A 27,122-nucleotide genomic window follows, 5' to 3' on the forward strand; every position below is an offset into this window, starting at 1 on the left:
CCTTCAATTCCTACCTTTTGACGTGTTGTTATCAAAAAGCGATGTTAGATTTTCTCAAAAGCTTTCTCAGCATCTATTGAGATGATCATTTCATTTTTCTCTTTTGATTTGTTAATGTGTTGTGGTACACTGATTTTCTTATGTTGCATGTCTGGAATGAACCCCACATGGTCATGGTGTATCATATTTTTAATGTGTCTTTGGATTTGATTTGCAAGTATTTTGTTGAGAATTTCTGCATCTATATCATTAGGGAGATTGGCCTATAGTTTTCCTTTTTTTGTAGCATCTTTGCCTCGTTTTGGTATTAGATTGATGTTAGCTTCATAAAATGTATTAGGGAGTGTTCTATTTTCTTGGATGTTTTGAAAGAGTTTAAGGTTGGTGTCAATTCTTTTTGGAAAGTTTGGTAGAATTCCCTTGTGAAGCCATCTGGCCCTAGGCATTTATTTGTGGGAAGTTTTTTGATGACTGATTGGATCTCTTTGCTTGTGATTGGTTGGTTGAGGTCTTCTATTTCTTCTCTGGTTAGTCTAGGTTGTTCATATGTTTCCAGTAAATTGTCCATTTCCTCTACCTTATCCAGTTTGTTGGCATACAGTTGTTCATAGTATCCTCTTATAATTTTTTTAAATTTCTTGGGATCCGCAGTAATGTCACCTCTCTTATTCCTTATTCTCTTTTTGATTTTGTCACTCTAGCTAGGGGCTTGTCAATCTTGTTCATCTTCTCAAACAACCAACTTTTGGTGTTATTTATTCTCTCTATTGTTTTTTTTTTTTTTTCCTGTATGTCATTTATTTCTGCTTTAATCCTTGTGTTTCTTTTCTTCTGCTTGGTTTAGGATTATTTTGCTGTTCATTTTCTAGCTTCTTCAGTTGCTCCATTAGTTCTTTGATTTTAGCTCTTTATTCCTTTTTGGTGCATGCATTTAGTGCTGTAAATCCGCCTCCCCGCCCCCCCACCCCAGTACTGCTTATGCTGCATCCCATAGGTTTTGATATGTTGTGTTCTCATTTTCATTCGTTTCTATATATTTAGCAATTTCTCTTGCTATTTCTTCTTTAATGCACTGATTGTTTAGGAGTGTGTTGTTTAAGCTCCAGGTATTTGTGAATTTTCTAAGTCTCTGATGGTTATTGACTTCTAATTGTATTCCATTGTGGTCAGAGAATGTGCTTTGAATAATTTCAGATTTTAAATTTGTTGAGTCTTGTTTTATATCCCAGCATAGTATCTATTTTGGAGAAAGTTCTGTGATCAGTAGAGAAGAATGTGTATCCTGGTGATTTGGGATGTGATGTTCTATATATGTCTGTTAAATCCAATTCATTTTTCAGATTGTTTAGGTTTTCAATTTCCTTATTGATCTTCTGTCTGGTTGAACTATCTATAGGAGAGAGTGATATGTTGAAGTCTCCCACAATTACTGTGGAAACGTCAGTTGCTTCCTTTAGTTTTGCCAGTGTTTGTCTCATGTATTTTGTGGCACCTTGATTGGGTGCATAAAAATTTATCGTTGTTATTTCTTCTCCTTGAATTTCCCCTTTTATTAGTATGTAGTGGCCTTCTTTGTCTCTCATAACATCCTTGCATTGAAAGTCTATTTTGTCTGAGATTAATATTGCTACTCCTGCTTTTTTTTGGCTGTAGCTTGCATGAAACATTTTTTCTATCCTTTCACTTTCAATTTCTTTGGGTTCCTGTGTCTAAGATGAGTCTGTTGTGTGGAACGTCTTGATGGTTCATTTTTTTTGATCCATTTTGCCAATCTCTGTCTTTTAATAGGAGAGTTTAATCCATTTAGATTCAACATTATTACTGTGAAGGCGTTTCTTGAATCAGCCATCCTTTCGTTTTGTTTATGTTTTTGAGATATATTTTTTCCCTCTCTCTCTTAATGTCTTTTAGTGTACCCATACTGAATCTCTTTAGTACTGAACCTTTCTCTATGTCTCTCTCTTCTTCGTTTGTTTCTCTTTCAGTAGGGCTCCCTTTAGTATCTCAAGTGGGGCAGGTCTCTTATTAGCAAATTCTCTCAGCATTTGTTTGTCTGTGAAAAATTTAAGACCTCCCTCAAATTTGAAGGAGAGCTTTGCTGAATAAAGAATTTTTGGTTGGCAATTTTTCTCTCTCAGAGTTTTAAATATGTCATGCCACTGCTTTCTTGCCTGCATGGTGGCCACTGAGTAGTCACTACTTAGTCTTATGTTGTTTCTTCGTAAATGGTAAATTGCTTTTCATTTGCTGCTTTCAGAACTTGCTCCTTCTCTTCAGTATTTGACAATCTGATCAGAATATCTCTTGGAGTGGGTTTATTTGGATTTATTCTATTTGGTATTTGCTGGGAATTTATGATTTGTGTATTTATGTTGTTTAGAAGGTTTGGGAAGTTTTCCCCAACAATTTCTTTGAATACTCTTCCTAGACCTTTACCCTCCTCTTCCTCTTTTGGAACACCAATGAGTCTTATATTTGCACATTTTATATTATCTATCATATCCCTGAGGTCCATTTCAATTTTTTCAATTTTTTCCCCATTCTTTCTTTTGTTGTTTCATTTTCATTGTCATCCTCAAGTCCGCTGATTTGCTGTTCAGCTTCCTCTAGTCTTGTACTATGAGTATCCAAAATCTTTTTAAGTTGGTTGACAGTTTCTTTTATTTCCATAAGAACGTCCATTTTTTTATTCACTCTTGCAATTTCTTCTTTATGCTCTTCTAGGGTGTTCTTCATGTCCTTTATATCCTATGCCATGCTCTCATTGTTTGTCTTTAGTTCTTTGATTAATTGCTCCAAGTACTGCCTCTCCTCTGAACTTCTGATTTCGGTGTTTGGGTTTTGGTTACCCATATCACCTGTTTTTTTCCATATGCTTTAAAATTTTCTGTTGTTTTTGGCCTCTTGGCATTTGCTTAACTTGATAGTGTTCTTTTAGTATATATAGGATCATTCAAACACTTTATCTCTAATTTGTCAGAAATACACCTTGATGGTCTACACTTTCTAACTAACCAGCATGTGGCATCCGTGAGCCACCTATTCCCCTCAAGCCAGTTCTCCCCAACTTTGTCTTTGTGGTGAGTGGGGGTCTGAATCTTGTGGGGGTCCAATTGGTGCACCAAGTTTGCATGTGTGGTTGGTGCTGTCCGCCCTACATGTGGGGCGTGTGTCTGAGCGGTTAGGGAGGGAGGGAAGCTTTAATAATCAAATCTCCCAGGTGGTCCTGGAGATTTAAAGCTGTTGGAAGAGTCTAAACCTTCAATTCAGTATCACCACAGTTTTTCTCTGCCGCTGACCCACAAGTCCTTGGTATTGACGTATGGTCCCTGGGACTTGCGAGTGGGTCCCTGTTCCAAGCTGTGCCCTCTTAGGGCCTCTACTGAGAGAAGGCAGCTACGTCACAAGTTAGTGCCATCCCCCGGGGGAAGTTCTGGGCCACAGGGCCGAGCATGGGCATTCCCAGCCTGCTGAAACAGTGACTGTATGGGGCATGTTAATTTCCCCTTTTCACACAGCTCTGCCTTCCCAGCTCCAGAACAATTAGATGTTGGTATGGGAGAGGCTATTATCCATGCCAAATATTGAGGCATGTGCGTGTGTTGCTGGAAACACTTTCCGTCGCACTGGGTTTTTTGGCGCAGCTCTGTGGTGCGGTGCTGGCACCAGGCAGGAGCGTTCGCAGCTATCGGGGAAGATGGGTGTAAGGGGCGTGGTTATTTTTGCCTTTTGGCTAGCCTCTGCCTTCCTCACTCTGAGACAGTTAGCAGCGGGTGCACGAAAGGCTATTGTCCACGCCAGATATTTAGGTGTGCCCACAGGTTGTGGGGATGCCGTTCCCGCCACGCTTCACTGTGCGGTTCTTGCTGCTGTATCCGCAGCTGCTTTTGGGTTTTTAAAATTAGCCCAACTCCAAACGCCAACCCACGGCTTCCCCAGACTGCACCATGGCTGCTGGTTATTCAGCAGGCTTACTCACTCGTTTTAGAACGCAGACTCCTGGTTTCACCAAGTGTATGGTCCCTGTGGATTTATCAGACCATGTCCAGCTGGTACATAGCTGGAACTGGTGTTCTGGGTCACTTTGTCTTTTCTCTAGTATTTTTCACAGAGATTTTTTTTTTGCCCCGTCACTCCTAACTGCCATCTTCTGGAAGCCCCTCATTGTGATTTTGATTTGCATCTTTTTATGTGCTTATTGGCTATTTGTATTTCCTCTTTGGAGAAATGTCCATTTAAGTCCTATGCCCATTTTTTTTTCTTTCATAATTGAGATTTTATTGGTTGTTCTGAAGATCAGCACACAGACATTATGAACAATTTGTACACAATTAATGTATGTACCAAAAATCTAAAAAGCTGTAGAGTTGTAATTCTTTTCTAAAGTTATTCTAGTGACTTTCCAGCTTATAATTTGGAGGCAAGTTTTCCCTAAGAGGATGTCAAGTACCAATATCTTCAAATGTTGATAAGCTGTTACATCGTAAGTCCTACTAATTCACAATTTAATATCATACACGCTAAATACTCACATTTCCAATCTTTCACAGCATATAACAAAGTTATTAGGAAAGTTGGACGACCACAACCAAGAATGTTACAGAGCACACACAGTTCTGACAGGGAGAGCCAAGATCAGGGAGCGGTTTTAAGAAACTATTCTACTAAAAACATTGGAATAGAAGTAATTTAAAATGTTCAAGACATATTAAATGCAAGACTGTGACTCCAAATCATCATTTAGTATGTGTTGTATTACAGGGTATAAAAACTGCCACCCCCCACCCTATGGAATGTTAAAGTTGACAACCAGGACAGTCAAAGCCTCCCATAATTCAGTATCCCACTATTTTCTGGTTGTACCAAAAAATAAACAACCAGCAAATGATTTCTCCTCTTAAAAAAAAGCATTTACACTTAAAAAATGGGATGAGGTGGGATTTCAATCTCCTTCTTAAAAATATTTCTTCTAGAGCTACTAAAAAACATGCATTTACAAAATAGTTGATAAAAATATTCCTCTGGATTGTACAAGAAGGGAGAAACAGGGACCACTGATAAGACATGGTATACGAGATTAAACAGACTTGGCTTATTTCTCTCCTGCTTCATCAGAGGCTGGACTCTCTTCGTTTTTAGTTTCTCCATTTTCTGCAGGTAAATCTTCAGTTTCTTGGTTAGCCATTTCAGCTTGTTTTCCTTTTGCACCTCTTTTCCCTTTTGATTGTATTTTTTTGTCTGAAGACTTATCCTTTCCCACTGCCTTTTTTGGCTTTGCTTCCACTTTCACAAGAGCAGGCTTAGCTGACAGCCTCACCGACCTCCTCTTGGGCTCCTCCTTCCCCGTGCCGTCGGCCGAGCTGACCTTCCTCTTGGGCATCCTAGCCGCAGAGTGGGCGCTTGCCGGGTGCTGCAGGCCGCGGTGCACTGAGAGCCTTCACGAAGCTGGGCTGCCGGCCTCCACCGCTCCTTCTGCCGCCCGAGCTGCTGCGACCCACGGCAGGGGCACTGGGAGAACCGGATGGAACCCCCTATGCCCATTTTTAAAATTGGGTCATTTGTGTTTTGTTGTTGAGTTGTAAGAGTTCTTTATAGATTCTGAATATTAAACCTTTATCAGATATAAGATTTCTAAACGCATTTTATAGGTTGCCCTTTTGCTTTCTTGACAATGTCCTTTAATACAGAATGTTAATTTATATGAAATTTTATTTATCTATTTTATTTCTTTTGTTGCTCATGCTTTTGGTGTAAAATCTAAGAAACTATTGCCTAATACGAAGTCCTGAGGATGTTTCTATTTTAGTTTGCTAAAGCTGATGAAATTCAATATACCAGAAATGGGTTCGCTTTTCCAATGGAGATTTATTAACTTGCAAGTTTACAATTCTGAGTCCATAAGAATGTCCAAATCAAGGCATCATCAGGATGATACCTTCTTTCTAAAGAAAGGCTGCTGGCTATGCGGGACACCTCTGTCACATAGGAAGGCAGATGGCAATCCCTGCTGGTTTCTCCCTTCTCTCCTGGGTTTTTTGCTTGCAGCCTCTGTCTTCAGTAACAACTTCTCAGAGCTTCTGTACGTTTCTTTTAGCTTCTGCCTTTCTTGGCTTCTCTGGGGTCTTTTGACTGTGTCTTGTTTGTCTTTTATCCTCTTATAAAGAACTCTATTAAGAGGATTAATACCTACCTTGAATGTGGTGGGTCACAATTCAATTGAAATAACCTGATCAAAAGGTCATGCCTACAATAAGTCTACAGTCCCAGGAATGAATTAAAAGAATATGATTTTTTTTTCTGGGGGCACATACAGCTTTAAAACATCAGTTTCCTTGTGTTTTCTTCTAGGAGTTATATAGATTTACTTACTCTGTTAGGTCTTGGAACACTTTGAGTTAATTTTTGTATGTGTTATGAGGTAAGGGTGTATGGTATGAGGTAGGAATCCACCTTCTTTCTTTTGCATGTGGATATCCAATTTCTTAGCACCATTTATTGAAGACCAATTCTTTCCCCCATTGAGTGGATTTGGCAGCCTTATCAAAAATCAGTTGAGGAGGATCTAAGATGGTGGCATAGAGAGGAGTGGAAGCTAGTGAGTCTCCCTGGAAGAACTAATAAACAACTAGGAACAACTAGTAAATAATCCGGAATAACTGTGGGGGGACAAATGTGGTCTTCCACTCATACACCAACCTGAATTGGGAGGAATGAGCAAAATCGCAGCATAAAATCTGTAAGTAAAAACTGCAGATCCAAGCTGGGAGCTCTCTCCGAGCAAGTTGAATTCAGCTCAGCTGAACTCCAACTGGGGTTTTAATTAACAAATGTGGACTTCTCGATACAAGCTACGAATCCTCAACAAGCAGACAGAGGCTTTTGGTGACGACTCACCTTGGAGAGTCAGAGGGTCGCCAAGGACTGGCCCAGAAGGAGGGTTTTCTGTCCCTGTTTCGGCTCAGTAGAGAAAGCCTCAGCCATATTCAGTTCCCAGCTCTCTGTCCCAGACAAGGGTGGAGATAGCACAGGCAGGGAGAGACTTTTCAAATGCTAATGACCTCTCCCTAGGGTGTCTGTCTTCCCTAAGAAGAAAGAGGTGGGGCCCAGCTCTACTACCCGCCTTCCATTGAGAACAAGACCACAGGGTCTGGGAGAAAACAGCCACGGGCCACACCTCCTTACATCATTCTGGAGTGACAGGCTGACAAGCACCACCTGCTGGGCAGAAAAGCACAGTGACTTGAGGCCTCACAGGGTGCACCAGTTTTGTAAGACACACCCTCAGGGAAACTGGATACTGAATATTTCTTCTTTCTGGGACCTGAGCCCATTTTGGTCTGGGAAAACCTGATTGGGGTAACCAAGTAAACCATGCCTAGACAACAGAAAATGAAAGATGAAAGACACAATGGAAACATACAACAGCAGATCTCAAGAGGCAGAAGAAAACACTCAGGAACTGGAGAACAAGGCACCTGAAAGCCTACACACAAAAGAACAGATAGGGAAAAGAATGGAAAAATATGAGCAACATCTCTGGGAACTTAAGGACAAAATGAAAATCAGGAATGTATGTGTCATTGGTGTCCCAGAAGGAGAAGAGAAGGGAAGAAGGGCAGAAGCAATAATAGAGGAAATAATGAAAATTTCCCATCTCTTATGAAAGACATAAAATTACAGATCCAAGAAGTCAGCATATCCCAAACAGAATACATCTGAATAGGCCTAGACCAAGACACTTAATCATCAGATTATCAAATGTCAAAGATGAAGAGAGAATCCTGAAAGCAGCAAGAGAAAAGTGATCCATCACATACAAAGGAAGCTTAATAAGACTATGTGCAGATTTTTCTATAGAAACCACAGAGGCAAAAAGGAAGTGGGGTGATATATTTAAGATACTAAAAGAGAAAAACCAGCAACCAAGAATCCTATATCCAGCAAAACTGTCCTTCAAATGTGAAGGAGAGCTTAAAATATTCTCAAACAAACAGGCAATGACAGAGATTGTGAACAAGATACCTTCTCTGTAGGAAACACGAAAGGAAGCACTGCAGACAGAAAGGAGAAGACAGGAGTGAGAGATTTGGAAAAATAACAAGAATAATAATTAAAGTGAAAAAGAGCAATTAAAGTAAAAAAAGAATACTGGGTGACGTTGTTTGTTTCTTTGTTTGTTTGTTTTTCTCCCCCATTTTTCTACTCATCCATCCATAAACTAGACAAAGGGAAGTATGGTCCATATGGCTTTCCCAATCACTTTGCCACCCCTCATAACCTACATTTGTATACAATCTTCAAGATTCATGGTTTCTGGGTTGTAGTTTGATTGTTTCAGTTATTTACTGCTAGCTACTCCAGTTCACTAGAGCCTAAAGAGCTTAATATAGCAACATTTCTGTGAACTTGTTCCTACCATACCCATCAGAAATTAACAGACCATAGTCATTCCTGGGCATTCCCAGAACGTTAAATTTACTCTCGATAGCTTATCTGTTCTTCTTGGGTTATCATTCCCCCTTCCTTAATTGCTCTCTGTCACTAATTCCCCTACATTCTACATCCTTGCATTTAAAGTCTATTTTACCTGAGATTAATATTGCTACTCCTGCTTTCTTTTGGCTGTAGCTTGCATGAAATATTTTTGCCGTCCTTTCACTTCTAATTTCTTTGTGTCCCTGTGTCTAAGATGAGTCTCTTGCATGCAACATATTGATGGTTCATTTTTTTTGATCCATTCTGCAAATCTGTATCTTTTAATTGGGGAGTTTAATCCATTTACATTCAACATTATTACTGTGAAGTTGTTTCTTGAATCAGCCATCTTATCCTTTGGTTTATGTTTGTCATATATATATTTTTCCCTCTCTCTCTTAATGTCCTTTAACATACTTTAGTACTGAACCTTTCTCCATATCTCTCTGTCCTTTCTTTGTTTCTCTGTTGGTAGTGTTCCCTTTAGTGTCTTAAGTAGGGCAGGTCTCTTGTTAGCAAATTCTCTCAGCATTTGTCTGTGAAAAATTTAAGCTGTCCCTCAAATTTGAAGGAGAGCTTTGCTGGATAAAGAATTCTTGGTTGGCAATTTTTCTCTCTCAGAATTTTAAATATATCATGACACTGCCTTCTCGCCTCCATGGTAGCTGCTGAGTAGTCACTACTTAGTCTTATGCTGTTTCCTTTGTATGTGCTGAATTGCTTTTCTCTTCCTGCTTTCAGAACTTGCTCCTTCTCTTCCGTATTTGACAGTGTGATCAGAATATGTCTTGGAATGGGTTTATTTGATTTATTGTATTTGGAGTTTGCTGGGCATTTATGATTTGTGTATTTATAGTGTTTAGAAGATTTGGGAAGTTTTCCCCCAACAATTTCTTTGAATACTCTTCCTAGGCCTTTACCCTTCTCTTCCCCTTCTGGAACACCAATGAGTCTTACATTTGGATGTTTTATATTATCTATCATATCCCTGAGGTCTGTTTCGATTTTTCAATTTTTTTCCCCATTCTTTCTTTTGTTCTTTCATTTTCCATTCTGTCATCTTCCAGATCACTGATTCATTGTTTAGCTTCCTCTAGTCTTGTACTGTGAGTATCTGGAATGTTTTTAATTTGGTCAACAGTTTCTATAATTTCCATAAGATCATCTATTTTTTTATTTACTCTTGCAGTTTCTTCTTTATGCTCTTCTTCATGTCCTTTATATGCTGTGCCATGCTCTTCTTCATGTCCTTTATATCCTGTGCCATGGTCTCATTGTTTATCTTTAGTTCTTTGATTAATTGCTCCAAGTACTGTGTCTCCTATGGTCTTTTGATTTGACTATGTGGGCTTGGGTTATCCATATCGTCTGGTTTTTTCATATGCTTTAAAATTTTCTGTTGTTTTTGGCCTCTTGGCATTTGCTTAACTTGATAGGGTTCTTTTAGGATTTGTAGACCGATTAAAACCCTTATCTCCAATTTGTCAGATCTACAGCTTCGTGGAGCGCACTTTCTCTAACTAACCAGCAGGTGGCGTCCATGAGCCTCCTATTCCCCTCAAGCCAGTACTTCCCCACTTTGTCTTTGTGGTAAGTAGGGGTGTGAATCCTGTGGGGTCCAATTGGTGTACCAAGCTTGCGTGTGTAGTTGGTATTGCCCACCCTGTATATGGGATGTGTGTCTGGGCGGTCAGGGAGGGGGGGCGGCTCTAACAATCAAATCTCCCTGGTGTTCCTGGAGATTTAAAGCTGCTGCAGTAGTCTAATCCTTCAGTTCAATCCTGCCACAGTTTGTCTCTGCCGCTGACCCACAAGTCCTTGGTATTGGTGTATGGCCCCTGAGACTTGCGAGTGGGTCCCTCTTCCAAGCCGTGCACCCCCAGGTCCTCTGTTGAGGGATGACTGTGCTGTATCACAAGTGAGCGCCATCCCCCCAGGCCCATTCTGGGCTGCAGGGCTGTGTAGGGACGTTACCAGTCTGCAGAAAGGATGGCTGAATGGGGCATGTTAATTCACACTGCTCCGCCTTCCCAACTCTGGGACAACCAGCTGAGGGTGCAGGAAAGGCTGATGTCCATGCCCAGTTTTGTGGTGCGTGTATGTGTTGTTGGAAACACTTCCCGTCCAACTTGGTTGTCTGGGGCAGCTCTGGGCTGTGGAGCCAGCGCCTGGCAGGAGTGTTCCCTGCCCACCAGGAAGATGGCTGTGAGGGGATGCCCCCCTTTTATTGGGAAGTTGTGGTGTTTAGTGAATTTTCTCAGTCACTGGACTTATTGCCTTGTGTCTCAGAGCTCTCTTAGTTCTGCTCTTGTCTTGACTTTCCCAAATTGCAAGTATTTGAGGCTTTCTGTTTTGGGCTTCTTAGAGTAATTGTTTTAGAAGAAGAGAAAAACATTAAGAAAAAAAAAAGGGAAGGGCCCTCCTTGCAGATGTAATGGGATACTGAAATGCTAAGAGACAATGAGATTAGGGCCATTAAGGAATGATCCAGGGAGCAGAGAAACTGGTTTTTCAGGCAAAGAAACTTGCCTTCTGGATTTGCATGTGAGCCTGACTCTGCCTGAGCTCTGCCTTTCCCCGTTCGATGTTCACCAGAACTCCAAAAAGTCTCCGCTTTTATTTTTGGGTTTTCCTTGCTGTTTTTGCTATCCCTGTCTCCTCTCCACTGGGCTGGCTGCTCCCGGATTCTCCAGTGTCTGGTCTCGATCTATCTGTGTTCGGAGTTTGGACCAGTAGAATGAGTTTCCGATAAGAGCTGCAACTGTAGTTCTCCCTCCTCGTTCCCAGCACTGACGGCCCCTCCTCCCATGAGACAGCCTGGGAGGAAGAGGCACAGGTCCCCTGGCCGCAAAAACAGATTTCGCTCATCTCAGCTGTTCCACGTGTTCATGAGTGTTGTATGAAGTATGCCGAAAGTCAAATTGCTCTGCGGTGTCCGGTCCACGCCATTCCTGGCTTTCTACCTACTCCCCTCAGCAATTCCCTATTAACATGTGTAACAAATATGGTGCTTTGTATAACCAGCACAATTTGCTGATGGAATTGTCCAGAAGAGTGATTATCATCAAGTTGGTAAATATGTACCACAGTAAATATTTAGCATCTTAACTTTATTTTAATTGGAATATTAACAAATTATTTTAATAAACTTTTGGAGAGGCATCTGATTTGTCCTTAGGCTTTCATATTATAAACAGTGATTTAACAGAGTCTACAAAGCTTGGCATTTGCAATAGCATACAGTTCTTTATCCTAAGGAATTAGAGAGTTTATTGCAACCAATTAAGGATGACATAAATTTCTTTTTACATATCTGTTCCTTCCTCTGAATGTATTAAGCAAATAGAAGTAAATATTTAAAATGTGTAAATTTAGCTTGAAATTTTTTTAAGTGCAAATGTAGTAATAAAGATATATTAATAAATGTGTACATATCATTTTTGCTATCTAGTGAAAATATATGAGATAAATATTTATGGGAATTTTAAGTTTATGACAGGAAATTTGAACAAACATTATAACTCATGCATTATTTTGGTTTTTTTTAAACTTTAATATTTGTACATATATAATACCATGTATCAAGTATTACTCATAGGTATATTCCTGAATTTCAGCCTTAGTGAAGATTTTTAAAAATTCGTTTTCAAAAACACGAAATTTGACCCTGACGGATTCAAAATTTTAATAAAATATGTGCTATGATGAAATGTATAGTTAATGTTCCTGCCCTTTCCTACTTTGTCTGAAGTTTAAATATCCTATCTCATTTCCCTGTAAATTCAAATTTGTTACATTATGTCCTACTTTTTTATTCAGAAACATGGATGCCACAGATAATATAAGAATTTGACATACTTTTAAATGTGTAGAATTTTTCATATAAATAGTTTATTGCATTTTCTAATTTAAGTAATTGAAAAATGGCTAAAATATATGCTCCTTTATGTCATTTATACTATGCACACACATTTGCATTATCCTTATGAGAATTTGTGCTTTGAAGCTCCAAGTATACAATAAATCTATAGGCCCAGTTTTCAAGGATCTTGATCAGGTCTATCCCAGTTACAAAAAAATAAGTATCATTGGTTTACCAACAGAAATATTCAACTGACCCAATAAATGTGAAGGCTATACTTGTTGAATTTTTAAATATCTCTGTCCTATGGAGCACATAATTCTTTTAGAGAAACTACGTTGTATGTCCTCCTGTCATAGAGGGTTTAGAGGAGACACTCCTGTCTCCATAACCAAGAACTCAGTGTTCTTGAGGCATTTTGTTGTTAAAATCTTTGTAGTTAGAATTAGAAATGGATAGGCAGTTCTGTGATGTAGTACAAACTGCAGATTTCCTCCTAGTCATACTTCAGCAGCTCATTTCAATCATGGGGGTGTGGTACAGAAATGGTTCAGATTTTGGCTCTGCTGTTCAGTGCTGGGATTCTGAACTGTTGTATTACATTCTAAATTCCACAGTGTCCAGGCAGAATCTGTTACAAGGAACAAATTCCTGGAAAACCGCCCATGGAAGGAAATATCACTATATTTGCTGACAGAATTAGTTTCCTGCTTAAGGTGATTAAGAGATTCTTGTGTAAAATTGTGAGAGACAGCCAGTGTTGTCTTTGGTTTTTTCCTCTCTGATGCTTTTCATTGATGTTTGGTGTCAACTGTCCCCAACCTTATTAACCCTGGTGTTCTGGGTGTCCTCATTCCCTAGGTATCAGAGCTTGTTGTCCTCCTCTTATTGTGTACCTCAGCCACTTGGGACAAGGTTTCTCCTTCTGATCATTTAGCTAATCCAACGATTAGTGTAAATGGACTAATGAAAAGTTAGTCCTTCTACTTTTCCTCCCAGGATCCTTCCTTTCCACTTTTTAAACAATTTAAATAAATGTTTCCTTTCCACTTGCTTTACTAAAAATAGCCAATACTTTCAACAAAAAATATAACTCTTAGCCCTTGTGACTTGAAAATTGGGATTTTCTGATCTGTAGAAAAACTCTTATGCTGTGGTTTGCTAGTGTAGAGGAAGTATACTAACAGATACCATCACTATATAGAGTTGCCCATTTGCTTACATGTAGTATGGTCATCCTTCATTGAATATTGATGGGCTAAAAAAAAAACTATTATCTTATAACTTTGGTTAACTGGAGTTGTCCTCTAAGTCTACTCGATTTCCTAACCTTACTATGCTGACACCCAAGTACAGTGGCTGAATCTTTAGTCAACTGAGAATAGCTTAAAATACCCACAGAACTGGCAATTTCAAAGTTCTGAAACAAAAATTATAATCCATTTGTAACTTTTCTCACCTAGTTCTTAATTCCTTTAGTAGGCCAAGGCACCTAGGTCATGTCCAGTGAGAAAGTGGTTGATTATTTTTGTTGATGTTTGTATTCTCAGAATAATGTTATATGTATGGTCTTCATCTCAACCCAGTGAGATAGGCAGGGCAGGTGATATATCCAGTTTACAGCTGAAGAAACCTTGACTCAGAGGTTGAATGACACATCCATACTACCCCGGCCAAAGCAGAGCTGGATTAAACCCCTGGCTATGTGTATTCTAATCTCATGTCTTTCCATTACACAGTAGTGCCAGCCACCGGTTGTCTTGTGGGAAGACTTTCAAGGAGTTGTTGTTGGCCTGGGTTATACCTCATTCCTCTGTAGAAAAAAAATTCAAGGTCAGAACAATTTATTCAAATTGCCTTGTATAAATACATCACAAACCATGAATAAGTGTCACTTTCCTGGGACCGTGAAGGCCATGATACTCCTCTGTTTTTGTTCCATGGTTCTAGCAGGTAAGTGACTTTTCTTTTGAATAACTTTCTTTTAGCAAATTTTTAATCAAAGCCTAGTACAAAATAAAAAGAAAACAATTCAGTCAACCAATTTTTAGTGTTTAATAATTTCTTTTCCTTGATGAATTTCCAAAAAGAATTTAAGGATACTATTTGTTAATAATACGTTATATATTTTTAGTGCGTAACAGTTTATTGTCTTAAACACTATGTATATGTAAAATATAGTATATATGTAAAATATAGATTATATGTAAAATACATATGGAAATTAACAGCTGATATACCAAGAAGACTGCTGATAAACAGTCTTTTCATGTATTAACTGATTTAACCTCACACAAAACCCATGAGGAAGGTGCCATACTGTTCCTATTTTACAGATGAGAAAACTTCAGCAGAGAGATAAGGTACGTTGCCCCAAGACATAGATAGTAAGTGTTAGGGCTGAGATTTGAACATGGATAATGTGGCTCTAGGGTCCATACTGTTATCCAGGTTATTTATATAGTTTATATTCCTATAAATAGTAATAATTATAGTAAGCTCTTTTATTAGCTTGGGCGGTAATCATAACAAATTTATAATAAGCTTCATTGTTCCCATCTTAAATACGGTGGAACTGAAGCCTAGAAAGTTTGAGTGGCTATATCTAAGTCATGCAAGTAGTAAGTACTGGAGCCGATGGTTGATGTTGACACCAGGAGCAAATCCCTACAGTTGATGCAGAATAAGGATGGAGAACTGGGAAAGGGCAGGGAAGGGCAGTAATGAGAATTTCAGTGATAAGCAGGCGATATTGAAGGGGAAGCTCTGATGGACAGAAGATAATGAAATAAAAACCTTAGTACAGAATGAACTAACAAACTCATGAGGGAAAATTATGAAGATGCCTATGCATGAAGTTGTCCATTTAAAGGCATTATTTGCTTGGTTTGAATTTTGAGACAAAGAAGTGAGAGAGTGGCGTTTTCTATTTGTTGGAGGTGGCATTTTGTATTGTGGAGAATTCTAAGGGTAAACATTCACATTTCAATCATATGATTTAGAGCAGTGGTCTTCTAACTGCATTATCTATACTCCTAGACATATGTAATGGTTTTCCTAGTGGTAGGTGGACACAGATTGTTTTATAGCAGTTCTGAACATTTGTATGTATGTGAGCATGTGTGTGTGTGCATGCAGTGCACATATGATGCCATAGCAGTCTGTTGACACCTAGGGACATTTTCTCAGAAGAGTTTTCAAATGCATAAAAGAAGATCCATCGTCTTCCAAAAGAAACTAATTATATTGAAAAATTCTTATCAAAATAGTTAAACAAGTTTGTGATAGACCAATGTATGATTTTCTTTATTAATGCATTGTTTCAAGATCTAGCATCAGATCTTATAAATACAATAATTTCAAAGTTGTGATGAGCTTAAACAATATTATGAGATATTTGCAGAAACTCTAATTTAATACAAAAATATCTGATTTGTATTTGTTACAAAGATCTATGTACTGCTAGTTCTGCTATGGTTTGTCTACTTTCATAACTGAAGGAAATGAAAAATTTTAGTTAGTGAAAATAGATGTGAAATTTTTTCCTACAAGTTCATAGATCCCCTCATTGTATTTGCTTTTTCAGGCCTTTAAGCCTCTTTTAATGCAATTTTATTGAAATATGTTCACATACCATATAATCATCCAAAGTGTTCAACAGTTAATTACAGTATCATCATATAGTTGTGCATTCATCACCACAATAAATTTTTTAACGTTTTTATTACTCCCAAAAATAAAACTAAGAATAAAAATAAAAGTAAAAAAGAACACCCAAAACATCCCATACCCTTCTGCCCCCACTATTATTCATTTACTTTTTTTCCCCCATTTTTCTACTCATCTGTCCTGGATAAAAGGACTGTGAGCCATAAAATTTTCAGGATCACAAGGTCACACTGTGTAAACTACATAGTTATACGATTGTCTTTAAGAATCAAGGATACTGGGTTGCAGTTCAGCAGTTTCAGATATTTCCTTCTAGCTATTCTAATAAACTAAAAACTAAAAAGAGATATCTATATAATGCATAAGTGTTATCTCCAGAATGACCTCTTGACTCCATTTGAAATCTCTCAGCAACTGCAACTTTATTTTGTTTCATTTCTCTTCCCCCTTTTGGTCCAGAGGGCCTTTCAATCCTAAGATGCCGGGCAAGGCTCATCCCCGGAGTTACGTCCCATATTGCCAGGGGAACCTACATTCCTGTAGGGGGGAGGGCAGTGAGTTTACCTGCAGTGTTTTCTTAGAGAGGCCACATCTGAGCAACAAAAGAGGTTCTCTGGGGGTGACTCTCAGGCACAGTTATAAGTAGGCTTAGCTTCTCCTTTGCAGTAACAAACTTAATAAGGGTAAGCCCCGAGATCGAGGGCTTGGCCTACTAAACTGGTAGGCCCCAATGCTTGTGAGAATATCAGTAATTCCCCAGGTGGGGAAGTTTAATATTTCCAGATTTTCCCCCAGTCCCTCAAGGACTTAGCCAATAGTTTTAATTCTCTGCCCACATTACTCTGGGATGTTTCGGGGCTTCTCACTAACCTATACAAACCAGCCTGATCTCACTTCCTATTCAAGGTTCCATGTAATTATGGTATTTGAGGAAACTAACTATACAAGTTAAATTATATAGTGAGCTATGGAAAATATAGATTTTCCACCAAATGAACATCTCTTCCTTTGGTCCCACATAGAAGCTGGAGTCATAAAACACAGTCAGTATCATTCTCTACCTTTAGTCTGATCTACCCCAGTCCCAACCAAGTGTATTTCATTCATATCACCAATCGAAGTCTGATCTCCTTTTCAGCCTCTTTAACAGTTGATTCATGGGGCAATGTCAACACTCACAGATGCCGAACTCTGGCTTCCAGTCCCAGGTGCCAGACAGACACCCAAAGCTCCAGGGACTGACCAGGTCACACACAAACAGCTCAGAGTCTCAGAATTTAGAAATAGCCACAAAACTCATGAATAGATGTGACTGCTGTAAGAGCTTACCATCTAGGAACCTTTACAATAAGCCTTCCCCTGATAAACCATGCTCCCAGATTCAATTCTCAGAGTTTGCACATTATTGTTAGTCCATATTAGTGAGGTGTTGTAATGTTTATCTTTTCTTTTCTGGCTTATTTCACTCAACATACTGTCCTCAAGGTCCATTCACCTAGTTGCATGCCTCACAACTTCATTCCTTCTTGCCACCGCTTATATGTATACAGCACAGTTCACCATTCTGCTTGTCAGTCGATGTATCCTTAGGCCATGTCCTTCCATTGCAAATGGTGAATACTGCTGCCACAAACACCAGTGTGCAAATGTCCATTCGTGTCCCCACTCTCAGTTCCTCCAAGTATACATCCAAAAACAGGGTTGCAGGACCACATGACAACCCCATACTTAGCTTCTTGTGGAGCCACCACACTGCCCTCCAGATGGGTTGCACCATTCTCCTTCCCTACCAACAGTGAATAGGTGTATCCCTCTCTCCACATTTTCTCCAGCACTTGTATCCCTCTGTTCATTTTTTAAACAGTTTTATTCAAACACCATACAATCCATCCTAAGTAAATAATCAGTGATTCCAAGTATAATCACAGTTATGCATTCCATTTCTACCACAAAGAAAGAGGAAGAGGAGGAAAAAAAATGAGGAATAAAAAAAAAGAAATAAAAGATAGAAGAAAAAAAGTAAAATAAAATACAATGAAAAGGTCATACAACAACACTACTACCAAGAATCCATACCACTCCCTTGTATCGCTCTCTTTTAGACATTTAGCTTTGGTATATTGCCTTTGTTACAATTAATGGAAGCATATTACAATGTTACTGTTAACTATAGACTATAGTTTGCATTGATTGTATTTTTCCCCTATACCATCCAGTTTTCAACACCTTGCAATGTTGACATTCATTTCTTCTCCCTCCTGTAAAAACATTCTTATTAGTAAATTAGTCACCATCATTGACCCCTCTAGGTTTCACCAAGTTATACAGCCCCAGTTATCTTTTATCTTTCCTTCTGGTATCATACATGTCCCTAGCCTTCCAAACCTCTCTTTTCTGTCTTTTCCTATCTGCCTGTAATGCTCCCTTTAGTGTTTCTTATAAAGCAGGTATCTTGTTTACAAACTCTATCAGTGTCTGTTTGAAAATATTTTAAACTCTCCCTCATTTTTGAAGGACAGTTTTGCCAGTTATAGATTTCTTGGTTGATAGTTTTTCTCTTTCAGTATCTTAAATGTATCTTGTGACTGCATTCTCACCTCCATAGTTTCTACTGAGAAATCGCAAAAAGTCTTATCAAACTTCCCTTATATACTTTTCTCTTGCTGCTTTCAGAATTCTCTCTTCGTCTTTGACATTTGATAATCTGATTATTAAGTGTCTGGGAGTAGGTCTATTTGGATTTATTCTGTTTGGGGTACGCTGTACTTCTCAGATCTGTAATTTTATGTCTTTCATAAAAGATGGGAAATTTTCTGTGATTATTTCCTCCATTCTTGTTTCTGCCCCTTTTTCTTTCTCTTCTCCTTCTGGGACATCCATGATATGTATGTTTATGTGCTTCATGTTGCCATTCAGTTCCCTGAGACAGTGCTCTTATTTTTCCATTCTTTTCCCTGTCTCGTTCTTTTGTGTATAGTATTTCAGATATCCTGTCCTCTAGTTCATGAATCTTTTCTACTATCTCTTCAAATCTACTGTTGTATGTCTCCATACATCATCTCTTCTGTTGTGCCTTTCATTCCCGTAAGTTCTGCCATTTGTTTTTTCAAGCTTACAAATTCTTATTTATGGACACCCAGTGTCATCTTTATATCCTTCATCTCTTTTGCCACTTGTTTCTTCACCTCATTGATTTGATTTAGCATATTAGTTTGAATATCTTTAAATAGTTGTTTCAGCACCTGTATCTCATTTGAACTGTAGGTTTGTTCCTTTGACTGGGCCAAATCTTTGTTTTTCTTGGTGTGACTCTTAATTTTTTATTGTCTAGGCATCTGGTTTTTCTTGATTACCCCAGTCAGATTTTCCCAGACAAGATGGGCCCAGGTCTCAGGAGGACAGTGTAATCTGTATCAGGTTACCCTGAGGATGAGACTGAGCAGGTTGTCAGGCTTTCCTGTGAGGACTCTAGACTGTTCTTTTCCTATCCTGCCCAGCAGGTGGTGCTTGACAGCCTGCAGCTCCCCACTGGCCTAAAGAAATGTGCTGCCTTTAATTCTCAGCAGACCCTGTCCTTGCCAGGGGCCGAGGATGTCAGAAGCCATGCTTAAGCTCTTTCTGTTTTATTCCCCCAGGCCTGGGGTCTGAATTCTCTGAGAGAGCGCAGCCACTTGAGGTTGGCCCCAACCCCCTTTTTCTTAGGGATGATATGCCCTTTTAGGGAATTGTCTTCTTTGCTTGACTTCTTTTGTCTCTCTGATTATCTTAACTTTTTCCTTATCTGGGTCATTGCTGACAGTCAAAAATGCCTGAGGTTTTCTGTAATGAACTACTTAGAATGAAAGAAAAAGGAAGAAAAAAGAAATAAATTCTCTTTGCAGAGCCAGTCCCTAGCTTTCCAGTAGCTGGAGTTGTACCTGGTTCTGTGTGCCCCTTTTCTTGGCTACAGCCCTTTTCCAGTATTCTGAGTTCTGCCATCTCTAGAAGCCTCTGTTTTTATTTATTTGTCATTATTATTTATTTTCCAGCAGCCCTACCTCCTCTCTATGGGGAGAGACCTCAGGATTCCTTTCCTGCTTGCTTTGGCTTTCTCTGTGCTCATAGCCTGTATTCAGTAGTTCAGATTTGTTAATTGAAACCACAATTGGAGCTTGATTATGTTCCCTTGCTCCCAGTAGAGACTGCTTCTTATTCCCACAGGGAAGTGTTCCTCCTCAGCCTACCATGCCAGTGGGGGTGAGGCACTGCCTCCATAGTTTTGGGGGCTTACAGTTGTACACTTTGGTGTTGGTCCTTTCACTCATTCCAGACTGGTGTACGATGTGTGTCCAGTCACAGATGCCCCCAACACTTGTTCCAGACTGTTTACTAGTTGTGCCTGGCTATTTACTAATTGCTGTATATGACTGACTAAATTCCACACCTCTCTACACCGCCATCTTGCCCCGCCTCCTTTAAGCCTCTTTTATTCTACAACAGTTATTTCCCATCCCTTTTTTTTCATGCCATTGATTTGTTGGAGAAATCTGGTTATTCAGTTTGAAGAAAGCCTGATTTCTTATTATGACTTTTATGGTGATATCATTTAAGTGTTCCACTATCCCTGATATTTTGTGGTGATATCATGTAAGTGTTGCTCTATCTCCTATACTTCCTGTAACAGGTCATTGGTTCTAGAGACTGGAATAGTTTCATGTTCAATAATTTTTTATAACAATACTTCATAGGAGGTACAGGGAACTTCCTACTCATCATATGAGGTGTCATATGATAGTGTTTTCCCACTTTCAGTGATGCTAAAGATCATCAGTGGGCTCATGGGTCCTTCCATTATAAATTCTTCATTAACTTTCACCTTATAGTTCTACTACCAATCAATGATCATTGCCTATATAGATTATTTCATCAGGAGTTGCAAAATAGGGACTTTCTAATTTTGTAACTTCTTATGTATTAGCTGAAGAGCTACTAAAAAAAGCTTTGTTTCATCAACTATTTGGTAACCCTCTCATAGAGTTTATTTAAGAAAGTGGTTCTTTTCCTTCTGATATCAATTTTCCATGTAATGAATTTTTTGTTTTGGCTACCACACATACACACTTAATCTCTCTCTCTCTCTCTCTCTCTCTCTCTCTCTCTATCTATCTATCTATCTATCTATCACCTATCTGATCTTTATCTAATGAAGTCAGACATTTATCTTTTGGATGCTCAAATTGTCCCATCTTCCACCATTATGATTCCCTCCCAGTTAATGCCACTAGGGTATGATATTTTCCTTCATTTCTTGAACACGAAGATGTCCTAGTGCTTCCCTTATGTATTCCTTACCTCACATCTAGTATGAATAATTTTTCCCAAGAAGTTTTATTTCCATTTATTAAGGAATGATGGTTAGAAACCATAGCCTGCTTGCTAGAGGAACTCATTGTTATTAGGTTGTCTTCCTTTCTAGTTTTTTCATTGGAAAGAGCTAGGGAACACATGCTTATAAAAGAGAATGATAAATCACAATTTCATGCTAATGTTTCCAAATCAAATTAAGATTGCAGGGTGTTTTATTATTTACAAAAATTCATACTTTTATTTGTTTCCTCTCATGCTGAAATACTGTTTTTTTTAAGGACATTAACATATTCATTTGCTCTATGCTACAGTATATTTGTAGGAGTCTCAAAATCAAAATACAAATATTACTACAGCAGTAAGATCACTGGATGTTCTAATTTGCTAATGCTGCCGGAATGCAAAACACCAGAGATGATTGGCTTTTATAAAAGGGGGTTTATTTGGTTACACAGTTACAGTCTTAAGGCCATAAAGTGTCCAAGGTAACACATCAGCAATTGGATACTTTCACTGGAGGATGGCCAATGGTGTCTGGAAAACCTCTGTTAGCTGGGAAGGCATGTGGCTGGCGTCTGCTCCAAAGTTCTGATTTCGAAATGGCTTTCTCCCAAGACATTCCTCTCTAGGCTGCACTTCCTCCAAAATGTTACTGTTAGTTGCTCTTGGGGTATTTGTCCTCTCTTAGCTTCTCCGGAGCAAGAGTCAGCTTTCAACGGCCATCTTCAAACTGTCTCTCATCTGCAGCTACTCTGTCAGCTTCTGTGCATTCTTCAAAGTGTCCCTCTTGGCTGTAGCAAGCTTGCTCCTTCTGTCTGAGCTTATATAGTGCTCCAGTAAACTAATCAAGGCCCATGCTGAATGGGTGGGACCACACCTTCATGGAAATTATCCAATCAGAGTTACCACCCACAGTTGGGTAGGGTTCATTTCCATGGAAACAACCTATTCCAAACATTCCAACTTAATCCCCACTAATATGTCTGCCCCACAAGATTGCGTCAAAGAATATGGCTTTTTCTGGGGGACATAATACATTCAAACCGGCACACTGGATTAAGGCCAAGATTTCTTTGAGGATTGTCCTTTGACCATTTAGTATTAGAGATATACACTCAAATGTTTGCTTGGAACTCACTGGTAGTAATTCCTTTTATTGTGTGGGTATGCCACCAATGTGATAAAAGTGTATTTGTTTTAGCATGTGTTTATAGCAATTATTTTTTTGTTTTTCTTTAAAATTAGTTTTGTTTTTAAATTAGGTAAAAATATTTACATTATTTCAAAGTAAAAACTGTATAACAAGATACAGCAAAGAATGATCCTTGTCTTCATCCTGTTTTCTCCATCCCAAGATATATAACCATTTTAATAGTTTGTAGTTTATTCTTCCATTGTTTCCATTAAAATTATGAACAAAAACAAGTTTTTTTACCCTCTCCCTTTTTTACAAAAAAAGTAAGCCTTCTAAAGCACTGTTATGAATTTTTAATTAGGTTGAATTTAAACGAATGGAAATGGATAGAGGTGATGGTAGCACATTGTGAGTATAATTAACAGTGCTGAATGGTGTGTGAAAGTGGTTGATAGGGGAAGTTCAGAGTCATATATGTCACCAGAAGGAGATCCAGCGGTTAAAACATGGGACTGTATAACACATTTGTGGTGGATGATGACTGTGATTAACAGTGGAAACATAAGAAGCTTTCTTCCATGAATTAGAACAACTGTACAAAACTAATGTAAGGAGTTAATAATAGAGTAGTATATGAAGAAAAATGCACCTGTTGCAAACTGTGGACCACAGGTAACAGTAATATCTTAATATTTTTTCATCAACAGTAACAAATGTATCACACCAATGCTAGAGGTCAATGATGGGGCTATGGAATATGGGATGTTTTGGGTTTTCTCTTTTTTGTTGTTGTGATGAAAATGTTCTGAAGTTGATTGTGGTGGCGAATGCACAAAACTGTGATGATACTGTGAGCCATTGAATGTGTACTTTGGATGGATTGTATGGTGTGTGAATATAGCTTAATAAAATTGCATTAATTTTTAATAAAATTTTAAATAAAAAACACTGTTCTGAACTTTGATTTTTTTATACTTAGTATCATGGAAATTGCTCCATATATCAGTACATAGAGGTTTTCCTCATTCCTTTTTACAACTGTGAAATCCATTATGTATTCAGTTGGTCCTCTGTGGAAGGATATTGTATATCATTTGGCATTACAAATAATGCTTCACTAAAGAACTTGTGTGTCTTTGGGTAAATTCTTAGTAATAAGATTTCTGGTCAAAGAGTGAAAGCATATTTAATTTGATATTGTCAAATTTATTTCTACAGGGCTTGTGTAATTTTGCATCTCCACCAGCAATGTACATTTGAGAATACCCATTTTCCAAATGGGGTATGTTTACCGATTTGTTAGGTAAATTTTGCATCTGGTGTTCCATGCATCTCAGTTGTAAAAATATAGTTAGATACTTATGATAGAACCAAGAGAAGATAAAAATCTTGCTCATGATTGCTGTTAAATCTAATTAAACCATATCTGTTCACTTTATGGTTTTGGAGTTGCAGAGGTGAACTATATCTGTATTTAGAGGCTTTATTTAATTTATGGGAAACAAAGATTGGTAATCTGTGAAATTGATTACATTAGTACAAAAAATTTCTTCCTAATGCCAGTGTGAAGAAAGCATCACCGTTTGCAGCACAGACCTAGGACTTTTTTAAAAGTAGGAAGTCACAGAAGAAAGGGGATGAACAAATACACCAGTAATATCGCATTTTGAGGGTTTGACATCCTTTATTTTGAGGAAGCATGTTTAGCTATTTCTGAGGTATTTTCGGAGGCCTGACAACTGGTATTCAATCTATAAATGAAGGAAAGGATGGCAAACAGAAGAGAAATAATTATTCTGACTTTTATGAAATTCATTTGGTAACATTTAGAAGAGGATAATGAGCAGATGTTATCAAAGATTGTGAGGAAGATAAAGTATATACATGCTGAGAATAGGAGTGATTAAATAAAATGTTAGCACTGTACTTTCAAGGGACAGGTTTTGCTTTGCTTTGTTTTACAGCGGCTTACCAAATTTATAGTAGTTTTTAGTATCCACCAACTATTACATTCATAATCCAAGCATTTTAAGAGAGCTTTTTAAGTTGAATAAAAGTGTTTTGATTATAATTATGTTTTCTAGATATCTTTTCATTTACTTTGCTCTCTTTACCCTCTTGGTTCATTTCTAGCCCAGGCTGCTAATTCAAGTTCATGTTCAATACCTGTATACCCCCAACTCCTTAAGGACTGTCACCCTGATCCTGAAGTTTCCGAAGCCAGCTGTCTGGCCAGGAATTGCTGCTGGTCTCCATCTAAAATCCCAGGCATCCCTTGGTGTTTTGAAAACTTTAATGAGTGTTCCATGCTTCCTGGCTCCGAACGAGTTGACTGTCATCCAGAACCAGGGGCAAATGAAGTTAACTGTAAGAGCCGTGGATGTCACTGGTGTGCTTCTGAAATTCCCAGCATTCCGTTTCGCTTCTCTAACACCAAAGTTGCATCTGATTGTACCGCAAAATTTCCCATTAACAAGCGCATTGATTGCCATCCTCAACCTGGAGCCTCTCAAGAAACTTGTGAAACTAAAGGCTGTTTGTGGTGTTCTTCAGTGGTTGCCAATGTGCCCTGGTGCTTTTACTCGGCAGATGGTCCGTATGGCTATTCTTTAAATGACCAACCTGAAAAGACAGCTCAGGGATGGAGGTATGTGTTTCCTAGAGCTTTTAATAAGCAGTTTTACAATCTAAAATTTCTGATTCAGCTTCCTAGTTTCATTTGATACACATCACTTCGGAGACTGCATTCTATTTTTATTTGCTGTACCTAAGAACTCTGAGCCTTTACAGAGAATCAAAGCCTAGAATTCATGACTTCTTTGCTTCCTAATCATTTTTACTTTTAAATCATTGTCACAACTCACCTGTTGAAGAAGACATTACACCTCTCTTTCTTGTTCTCTGTCAGTTGTGTGGGACTTGCCAAATAGAAACACTTGTTATTTTGTGTAGTGGGCTGAGTCATTACAAATAAGCTGGATTAAGGTGAAACTTTTTTATGCTATCAGTTACATCTTTTAGAAATCAGCTTCTCCTTTTTGTGGCATGTCTTTTGTGAAGCATTGCATGGCAGTTGATTTTCAGTGATGTAAGTCTTACAATGAAAAACTGTCCTTGACAGGAACTATTTCATGATAACATCAGCAGTCATACTTTAAAGTGATCAGAGTCCTGGCTCTAATTAGTAGGTTCACTAATAACTCAAATACGAATAATATACTTAACTTTTATGCGTAAAAAGGGGCCATTTGCCTTTAATTAAGAGTCTCAAGAGAATAGCCAGATATAATGGATGAAATTTCACTTAAAAATTTGTCCATGTGCTGATTATTTTGGGGTTTAGATTCTTGATTTTGAAGTGTTGGATATTTTTCTGGGAATTGTTTGAAATGTATGAAATCATGCCATTTACATAGTTGGAACTTAGCAGAGTGTTACAAAAGCTGACTTTATTTCAGTTTCTATTTGGAATCTGTGAGCTATTTCCTTTTTAGAATGGATAACCAGGGCTTGAAAACTATGTCAAAATCTGTTTTTAAGTTACATTTCTTACCAGGCAATAATGTAAAATTTAATGACAATGCTTAGGATTGAGATTTGGAGGACTATCTTCTTTCAGGAGAAAGGTTAAAACTGATTGTAGAGATAACAACAGGAAGCAGAAGGGTGAGAATCTGGGCTGAGAGGAGCTGATTTATGGCAAAATTGAGGCAGGGTACTCTCAGAAATACAAATTGAAGGAAAAGAAGAAGAAAAGTCATTACATTCTGTTTTTAATGCTTCTGTACCTTGAAAGTTCTGTGTATTGAAGAAACCAGACTTTTTCAGGCTCAAAAACAGAACCTGATTGAGCTAACTTACATTATATGGTCTTTTCTGTTATTCTAAATTTGCCTTTGTTTTGAGGTTTTACAGATTTTAGCAGAGACTATCTTAGAAAATGTTTTTAATACAGATTAAAATCTGAAACTAAACTAGAAAGAGCTCAGAATGAGTAAGGGTGGTGAACCATAAAAATGAATAAAAATAAATATCAGATAAATTAAATTGTAACCAAATTAAATTCTGACTGGGGCCAGAGATTCTGTGGAATGAGGAATTGCCTGAGAAGCAGAAGGACACTGGGAAATTCACTAAGACTCCAAATGTCAGTGACTTCACAGTCGGGGTTGCTTCCAGCATATTTATTTTACCAAGAATTTACCTGAATGACAGTAGAGCAGAGAAGGGCCCTCTCTTCCTGAACCTGACATTGGAAGGCTTCGTGGGATAGGTGATGGTGGTAATGGTGGTAGTAGTAGTGAAGAACTGGAGATTCTAGTAGCTGAGAAGTGTGTGGTAAGTTCTCAGTTGAGCAGAATGAGGAAGAAGGCAGAAGTGGGAGGAGAGTGGATGTACCTGAAGTTTCAGTGATGCCCATGACTACCCACTGATTACTTATGCGCCTAGTTTTCAGAAGTCTGAAACAGCCCATCCTAAATGAACATGACTGGAGCAAAACCACTCTACTAAGGGGAACATTGTATCAATATCAGTTATGTTAGATAACCACTAATTGTTATTTTGATTGTTGGAGGTTTTCCCTTCCTAGAGATGTACTGGCAAAGAACTCGGTTGATTTTCTCTATTGCCATT

General features: G+C 38.4%; 2 protein-coding genes across 2 annotated transcripts in view; one reads left to right on the top strand and one right to left on the bottom strand.

The window, feature by feature from the left end:
- The window catches only part of LOC119542850 (sucrase-isomaltase, intestinal-like), a 180,421-nt gene that overhangs the window by 30,326 nt on the left and 122,973 nt on the right, over positions 1-27,122 (top strand). The window contains exon 2 of the mRNA XM_037847477.1: positions 24,621-25,134. Coding sequence (XP_037703405.1) covers positions 24,794-25,134 — 341 coding nt within the window. The 5' untranslated portion in view covers positions 24,621-24,793. The remainder of the gene's footprint in view (positions 1-24,620; positions 25,135-27,122) is intronic.
- LOC119543360 (non-histone chromosomal protein HMG-14-like) lies at positions 5,093-5,380 on the bottom strand. The gene has a single exon (XM_037848167.1). The coding sequence runs from the start codon at positions 5,378-5,380 to the stop codon at positions 5,093-5,095; it is 288 nt and encodes a 95-aa protein (XP_037704095.1).

This window comes from Choloepus didactylus, chromosome 8 (assembly GCF_015220235.1).
Source record: "Choloepus didactylus isolate mChoDid1 chromosome 8, mChoDid1.pri, whole genome shotgun sequence".
NCBI lineage: Eukaryota > Metazoa > Chordata > Mammalia > Pilosa > Megalonychidae > Choloepus > Choloepus didactylus.